At 43.1% G+C, this 9,230-nt stretch overlaps 1 protein-coding gene across 1 annotated transcript in view; it reads left to right on the top strand.

Annotated features, from left to right (window-relative positions):
* Nucleotides 1–9,230, top strand: part of SNTB1 (syntrophin beta 1) — a gene marked incomplete at its 5' end in the record, with an annotated part of 270,822 nt that overhangs the window by 232,086 nt on the left and 29,506 nt on the right. Inside the window, one exon of the mRNA XM_004373027.2 lies at nucleotides 1,821–1,960. Within this exon, the coding sequence (XP_004373084.1) occupies nucleotides 1,821–1,960 (140 nt within the window). The remainder of the gene's footprint in view (nucleotides 1–1,820; nucleotides 1,961–9,230) is intronic.

Here is a 9,230-nt window from a genome sequence, read left to right as displayed (position 1 = left end):
ATAGAATTTACAACACATAAGGAAATCACATCAGATTACCCAATCATACAACACTGGGAATCATGACCCAGCCAAGCTGACACATATTTTAGGGGGACACAACTCAGTCCATGACTGTTGCTTATGATATTATCCTTATCATTGAGGAAACTAAAGCCCAAAGAATAATATCTTGCCCAAAGTCACACAGATAATAAGTGGCAGAGCTAGGACTGTGATTTAGGTAGTTTGAACGTATAACCTACAAAATTCAACCCTTACACCATCCCACACATCTTCTTATTGATGATAACTTATTCCTGATATATTGGTCATGTGTGTTAGCTTAAAGTAAAAGCCGTTCACACCTGCTTCCACCTCAATACAGATTTCATTGTGGCACTTAAGAAAAGGTGATAATAAGAATAGAGAGCGACATGAAGAGTGTGCTTCTTAGCTCAAGTAGATACATGAGATTAAATGAGCAGCTCTTGTCCGGAGGTGAGATGACACGGCAGAGAGGGTCAGGAGCTGCTTGAATGCACGCAGTTAATCTGGGATGGAAAGGAGGAACGTGCTGTCACAGTATAGGGAGAGCAAGTAGGGTCACAAAACAAGGTATATATAAATTTTTGTATGAGAGACTAACTTGAATTGTAAACTTTCACTTACAGCACAACAATAAAAAAAGCTCTAAAGAAAAGAATAGAGAGAGAAATTAGCTTTATCATTTCTTTAGCTTGCTGTCTAGTTTATTTCATTTCTGAATAGATTTTGGATGGTGCTTGTTATGAGCAGGTTGAATCGTCACTGAATTGTTTGTCAGTGTCAAAGACACTAGACATCTAGAGCAGTGCTTCTTAATCTTTAATGGGCATATGAATCAATCACCTGAGGATCTTGTTCAAATGCAAATTCTGATTCATTAGGCCTGGGGTGGACCTGATAGTCTGCGTTTCTAAGCAAGCTCCCAGGTGATACGGATGCTCCTGGAATATGGTCCATGCTTTGAGTAGCAAGGCTAGAGCATTGAATTTTTCCAAACTGAGAATAATGATTTACCCTATGCCAGCGGTTCACATTGGAGGGAGGGCATTTTCATATACGAAAGAAAATTTAAGGAGTTTGGGAAGGATCAACACTTGTCAGAGAGGAAGCTCAGGAGATAAAATCTGAACTACAATGGACTTTAACAGTCATCTGGTCCAGTCATCCAACTGAAGCTTAATCTTCTCCCATCCTTGCCAGGTCATCTCAGCCCTGAGTTTGAAATTATCTGTGGTGAGTGGAATTCACCATTCAACAGAACGAGAGAAATTTCAAGACAGTGCCTGAATCACAGAAACAATCTAAGAGAGAGAGACTAGGGGAAGATGTGATGATGTCTCACACCTGTTTGGGTAGACACTTGCCTCAATAGTACCTTTATTCAGAGCCTTTGGATATTTACTCAAAAGCTTCCAAATCTTACCTTTTCATTTTTAAAAAAATGCACTCTGCCAGAGAACCAGCTGGGAGTGCTTATTCCCCCGAGCACTTGCCTCCTGCTGTGAAATAAAGATTTCAGCACAGACTGGCAGGTGAAAAACAGTGACAGCTGTTTGGCAGCTGGGCTGTTTCTTGGCTGTGCTGACAATATGTACCAGGGTCCTTGAGACAACAGATATTTTCAAGAATCAGGCATCATGAGACCATGATTTGCTTCTTCCTATTTTGATCTTGCAAGCTGAACCAAAGATACTCCTATTGTTGGGTCTTGTGATTGGGGGATGCCAACTTCTCTTTTCCAGCCACCCTTTTCTCAGTCTGTTGTTTTTGATAGTTCCTGTTTTCTGTTCCAGGTGCCAGGGGAGAATGAGAAGCAGTGGAAGCCAGCGTTGGTTGTGCTGACAGAGAAGGACCTTTTAATCTATGACAGCATGCCCCGGAGGAAGGAGGCCTGGTTCAGCCCAGTTCACACATACCCTCTTCTTGCCACCAGGTAGCCATGGTGTTGTTTTGGGGTATGGGCTTGTTTGCAGTTCAGTACTGTTTTAGGCAATTAGAATTATTTCAGTGCATTGTATTATTGCTCACTGTTGCAGCAGGGGCTGAGAGCTCCTCAAGCATACTGTTGTCATCGTTCTTAGCTGCCGTCAAGTTGGCGTCTGACTTATGGTGACTCCATGGACAACAGAACGAAATGCTGCCCAGTCCTGCACCAACCCCGTGATCAGTTGCAGATCAGACCGTTGTGATCCATAGAGTTTTCATTGGCTGATTTTCAGAAATAGATCACCAGGCTTTTCTTCATAGTCCATCTGGGAGTGCTGCTAAAACCTGTTCATCATCATAGCAACGTGCAAGCCTCCACTGGCTGACATGTGGTAGCTACGCATGAGGTACATTGGCTGGGAATTGAACGTGGGTCTCCTACATGGAAGGCGAGAATTTTTACTGAACCACCAGTGCCCCCATCTTCAAGAGTATAGCCACACATTTTTAGCCATATAGATTATCATTTATGTTATTTATGGCAAACGTGAGACAACACAGAGACAGAAAAACAAGTGTTCATATTCATCAGGGAGCAGTGATATGTGTGAGATGGTCCCTGTCTAGCCACCTTCCTGGGTCTCCATACCACACCCCTTTGAGATGAAGTAGACAGTGTGTGTATACACTCAAGAAGTCCAAGCAGATTCATTAAATAAGGGGCTTCCCTTGGTGGCTCATGTGACCATGGGAATGTTCCACTAGTACTTTTTAAGACTTGTTCAGCATGAGAAACCCACAAGTTCTTCTTCAGTTAAGTAATGACAGTGGGACTGCCAGCATCTGTCTGGTTTTTAGGACCTTCAGAACACATTTATTGTCCATGTGAAATACAGTGTTAATGTATCATATACTTGTCCCCTCCTTCAAAGGACTATTTGCTGAGCACAAAAGCAAATCAGACCCGACTCTTGCCATCAAGTAGCTGGCAGTTTTTAGACCTGGTAGAAGACAGCTCTTTCTCTATGTGCTTTATGATAATAGGCCCAACTTTTATCACTTCTATAGCTTTGTTTCTTTACTTATATTTGTGGCCTCCTTAGCATAGTACTTGGCAATCGCAGGGCCTAATATGTCTGTTGAATGAATTATTGAGTGATGTGGGGCAAACTCTGGAAGGAGTTTGGTACAACTCCTATTAGTATTGCAATGGACTTTAATGGTCATCTGGTCCAATCATCCAACTGATACTTGAATCTTCTCCCATCCCTGCCAGGTCTTCTCAGTCCTGAGTTAGAGAATTATCTGTGATGAATGGAACTCAACATTCAATAGAGCAAGAGTAATTTCAAGATAGTACCTGAATCACAGATGCAATCTAAGAGAGACAGACTAGGGGAAGAGGCGGTGATGTCTGGAAGAGAGTTATTAAGCAAGTGCTCCCAGGAGAAACCTGGAAGGAGGTAAGGGAAAAATAGGGAAGGAAAAGAAGTCAAGGAAGGGTCTAGTTTTAGGCAAAGTCTTGGCCTCAGCCTGATCCTATAGGGAGTTTGAGAGCTGTGCTGCACAGTATGGTAGCCACTAGTCACATGTGGCTAATGTAAATTAATTTTAAATAAAATTAATATTTCAATTCCTCAGTTGCACTAGCCATATTTCAAGCGTTCAACAGCCTCATGAGGCTAGTGGTTACCATGTTGGATAGCCCAGACCAAGAACATTTCCTGCATCGCAGAAAGTTTTATTGGACAGCACTGCCCAAGAGCGTGACTCACTACCTCAGCATTTGTCCTGACTCAGCAGGTAACTGGGCTTGCACCCTCCTACAGCAAAGGTTGGAGAGAGGAGGTATGTCTAACCTCTGCCCCACAGGAATCAGCCTTAGACTGCTGATCTTGATTTTCCTTCCCCCTCGTGAAGTTAGAGTATTGCCAAGTGGAAACCCCAGGTTCTGCTCAGTGCGACTTGTCTCAACCAACAAAGGAGAGACTGAGGTGGGAGAACAGAAAGGTGCTTTTATTTCATTGTGCAAGGAAAGGAACAATCAGGGCTGTTGCTGCCAAGGTTGCTCAGCGAGGGTGAGAGGCAAGGTTACTTTTATGGGGTTTACAAGCAGAAAGTTCATACAAGTTACATCAGCAACATTCTTAATCATACTACACAGGTGCAATGGGGTTTACATATAATTTCATGCATCGCATGTTCAGAAAATGGCGGTCAAACTCTACCCAGAGGTGGGGAAATTACTGTGTATGAGGTACTTAATGAGCTTAAAGGTTATCCAGAATGTCAACATGGCACCTAAACTGGTTTCCACTGATTTTCTCCAGTTCCTGGTAGCAGTTAAGGAATGGGGAGCCAGGATGTTAATGTAAAGCTACAGGGTGTGCCAAGTAAGCTGCTTGAGGCAGTGGAATTTTCCACAGCCTGAGCACCTCTGTCTTAAGAGGAGGTCAGACACCCCTGCCACACCATTCTTACAGGTTTCCTAGGCTGTAATCTTTACCGAAGCAGACCACCAGGTCTTTCTCCCACAGAGCCACTGACTGGGTTCGAACAGCCAACCTTTTGGTTAGCAGCCAAGTGCCTAACTGTTGTGCCACTAGGGCTCCTTTGTGGTCATTTAGACCTGAAGATACCAGATAAGAGTTCAGGATCTACAGTTTAAACATAAAGGAGACACAGAAATAATAATTGCCCTCCCAACTCACTGTCCCCCCAAATTACCCAGCCTGACCACTGAGCTGTAAAATGAAAACTTGTTATTATATATGTATATTACTATATGAGCAATGATAACCCTAGACTCATAATTATTACCCTGGTCTCCAGCTGGAAGCCTGTGAGGCACAGTATGTTCAAGGTGTTAAAGGGACACTGGATGTTCGTTCTTACTTCGTCCCCCTTGCGCTGGAAGGTAACTTGCTGTTTGCTCCAAGCAGCAGCCTGGAAATATAAGAGCTGGAGTTCCCATCCTGGTCCTTCCACCACCAGAATGTGCATAACCCAGGCTCATCACTCCACCTCTGTCGTTTAGAGCCCTCTTCTGGTAAATGAACTCAGCCCAGTGTTGTCTCCAAAGCCGCAGGGAAATGTACCTTGGTGAAATACGTCTTAACAGACCCTTTGGCTTGTGTACCAGCCCCCATGGTTTGCTTACTCTGGATGTGATCAGCTTCCTTCCTGACGCTGTGGATGCACCCAGAAAAAGACTTTTTGGAAAGCAAACAAACAACGAGAAAAAATGACACAGCCCTTGCCTGTGTAATGAGGCTGGGGAGATGTACACAGTCCTTTTGTAGCTCCAGGCTGGGCTTCCGAAGGAATTGTTACGGAAGGTAGGGTTCGCCCCTGCTGAAGATTTAAGCAGTTCTACTCTTGCAGAGTCGGGATCTCTCCACATCAATGGGGTTTTTTTAATTCTTGCAGATAAAGCCCTTTTCCTGAGGTGGGGATCTGGACAGAGGCTGTTCATTTATGGCAATGGGACTACCTTACTCTTATCTTCTCAACATCCCAAATATGGTTGAGGTCAAAGGGAAACCCTGAATCTTTCCCTTACAGAAGTCATCCAGTACCTCCTGGGCTGCTTGCCTAGCCAGGTGTTTAAGCTCATCAATGAATCTTTCTTTTGCTTCCCATGCGTTCTGCACAGACAGCATTTGGGCACATTGCTGTGAAATTGCATTATTTGTCTTTGATTGTATATTTCTAAAGAAGGAAAGCCATGTCTTTTTGTTTTTAACACTTTTTTTGAGGTATAATTTATAGATAGTAAATTTATAATATAAATATGTATTTAGTAAACAGTAAATTTACTATTTATATTTTTAAAAACTTACATAAATAGTAAAATTATATTAATATAATTTGTAAATAGTAAATATTGTTGTGTGTCGGTTCCAACTTATAGTGACCCTATAGGACAGAGTAGAACTGCTTCATAGGGTTTCCTAGGGTGTAATCTTTATGGAAGCAGATCTCTAGGTCTTTTCTCCCTCGGAGCCACTGGTGGGTTCAAACCATCAAACTTTCAGTTAGCAGCCGAGTGCTTAAACATTGTGCAACCCTTCCCCCCAACCAAAAAAAAAACCAAACCCAGCCTGTTGCTGTTGAGTCGATTCTGACTTGTAGCGACCCTATAGGGCAAAGTAGAACTGCCCTATAGGGTTTCCAAGGAGTGGCTGATGGATTCAAACTGCCAACTTTTTGGTTAGTGACTGAGCTCTGAACCACTACACCACCAGGGGGCTCCATTGTGCAACCAGGGCTCCTTAAATAGTAAATGTTGTTAGGTACCATCAACTCGATTCTGACTCATAGGGACTCTGTGTACAACAGAAGTAAACACTGCCTAGTCCTGTGCCATCCTCACGATCACTGCTATATTTGAGCCCATTGTTGCAGCCACAGCGTCAGTCCATTTTGTTGAGGGTCTTCTTTTTCGTTGACCATCCGCTTTACCAGGCATGATGTCCTTCTCCAGCGACTGGTCTCTCCTGAGAACATGTCCAAAGTACGTGAGACGAAGTCTCACCATCCTTCCTTGTAAGGACAATTCTGGCTGTACTTCTTCCAAGACAGATTTGTTCATTCTTCTGGCAGTCCTTAGTATAGTCAATATTCTTTGCCAACACCATAATTTGTAACTAGCACAAATCTTAAATGTACGTTAGATTAAATTTTATTTATGGCTATAAAGCCATGTCTTTCAGAATTTTATTTTAGGGTGTCTATTATTTAACCATCCTGGTGACATTATCATGGGGCCCTGGTGGCGCAGTGATGAAAGCTCTCAACTGCTAATCAAAAGGTTGGCAGTTCGAACCCAGCAGCCGCTCCGCGGGAGAAAGATGTGGCAGTCTGCTTCCATAAAGATTTACAGCCTTGGAAACTCTGTGGGGCAGTTCTGTTCTCACCTCTAGGGTCACTATGAGTAAGAATTGACTGAATTGCAGGGGGGTTTGGGTGACATTATCAAGAAGGCCATGGTAATGCCTTTTGCAAATTAGACCAAGATGGTAATAAACCTGCAGCTGACCATGGTGGAGCATGGGTTGAGACCACGTGCTTTGCATGGATCCTATCAGGGTTTTGCAAATCTTGCCAATCTAAGAATCATCTGGCTGCTTGTTAAAGATTCAGGTTCTCAGGACCCTGCCCTGGAGATTCGGGCTTAGTGGCCAGAATTGAGGTTCAGGAGTTTGTGTTTCTAATAAGCATGAGCAAGCGTAGTACAGGTTACCACAGTTAATTCTCATAACCCTCTGAGATGTAGGTTTTATAATACCTAATTTACATATGTCCTTGGTGGTGCAATTTGTGAATGTCACTGGATCGTGCTCTCTGCTGCTAACTAAAAGGTTGGAAGTTGGACTCCACCTAGAGGCACTTCAAAAGAAAGGCCTGGCAATCTGCTTTAGAAAAATCAGCTATCAAAAACCCTATTGAGCACTGTTATACTCTGACACACATGAGGTCACCATGAGTTGAACTCAGCGACAACTGGTTTGGTTAATTTACTAATTAAGTATTATTAGTAAATAATAATGATACTTATTAATAAGTGTACTAATAAATATAAGGTTATCTGAGGAACCAAAAGGTTAAGTGAGTCATTCAGTCATATAGCAGGAAGTTACATGCTAAGATTCTGATTCCTGAATCTACCTTCATAACTACTATTCTCTGCAGCTTCCCAAGAGCATGTTCTTATTCCCTAGTGTTTTAGTGGCTCTTTGAATTCGCTGAGTGTAAGCATATAAATCTTTCCTTAGCAATTCTGACAACTTAATCATGCATTAAGTGGCCACTGCTATCCCATCTTACAATTGAGGAAACTCTTGGCCCAGATCACTCAACAGAGTGAGGATGGACGGGAAATTATCAGAGACCTGGAGTTTCTACCCATGGCTTAGACCAGTGGTTTTCAAAGTGTGGTCCCCAGGCCAGCAGCATCAGCACCACCTGGGATCTTGTTAGAAATGCACATTCTTGGGACCCATCCCAAACTCACTGAATCAGAACCTCTGCGGGTGGGGCCCAGTCCCTCTGTGTTTAACAAGACCTCCAGGTGTTTCTGATACAGGCTACAAGTTTGAGAACTGCTGGCTTAGAAGACTATGTCTTTCTTCCTGTGGTTCTTCATGGTTCTTCGTAAGTACTGTTTTGCCTCAAGCTGTGATGGCGACTGATAAGTCAGTTCAAAGGGCTAGCTCCCCTGGATCCAGGAGCTCAGAGTCACCAGGAAGCTTCCTCTCTCTTCTTGGTTCTGCTTTCCTCTTATATTAGTTTCCTGTGGCTGCTGTAACAAATTACGACAAATATGGAAGCTTAAAACAAACAAACAAAAATGTTGTCTTACAGTTCTGGAGGTCACAAGTCTGATATGGTCCCACTGGGCTAAAGTCAAGGTGTCGGCAGGGTAGAGTTCCTTCTGGAAACTCTAGGTGAAGATCCATTTCTGGTCTTCGATTCCTCTCTTGGAAATGGTCAACCTAGCTTACCCTTAAATGTTGTTGTTTTTATACTGCACAGCCAGAATGCTCCTCAGAAGCAAGGATGATGAGACTTCATCTCATTTACTTTAGATATGTTATCAGGAGGGACCAATCCCTGGAGAAGGAAATCATGCTTGGTAAAATAGCGGGTCAGCAAAAAGAGGAAGACCCTCAGTGAGATGGATTGACACGGTGGCTACAACAATGGGCTCAAACATAGCAACGGTTGTGAGGATGGCGCACAACTGGGCAGCATTTCATTCTGTTGTACATAGGGTCACTATGAGTCAAAAATGCCCCAATGGCACCTAACAACAACAACAGCTTACCCTTAAATATCTAACTTCTAATATGCATCCACCACCTCTCTGTCAGTTTGTTGTACTGTAGTGGCTTATGTGTTGCTATGGTGCGGGAAGCTATGCCACTGGTATTTCAGATACCAGCAGAGTTACCCATAGTGGAAAGGTTTCATTGGAGCTTCAAGGCTAAGACAGACTAGGGAGAAAGGTCTGACAATCAACTTCTGAAAGTTAGTCAATGAAAACCCTTTGGATCACAAAAGACTATTTTCCAATATAGTGCTGAAAGATGAGTCCGCTAGGTTGGAAGGCACTCAAAATACACATTGGCCACAACAGCGGACTCAAGTATGCCAATGATCACGAAGATGGCGCAGGACCAGGCATTATTTCCTTCTCTTGTGCTTTGAGTTGCCATGAGTTAGAGCCAACTCTAACACAACTAACAACAATAATTATTTATAGACTTGCTTGT

Source organism: Trichechus manatus, unplaced genomic scaffold (genome assembly GCF_000243295.1).
Source record: "Trichechus manatus latirostris isolate Lorelei unplaced genomic scaffold, TriManLat1.0 scaffold00022, whole genome shotgun sequence".
Lineage (NCBI taxonomy): Eukaryota > Metazoa > Chordata > Mammalia > Sirenia > Trichechidae > Trichechus > Trichechus manatus.
This window is presented reverse-complemented; position numbering and strand designations above follow the sequence as displayed.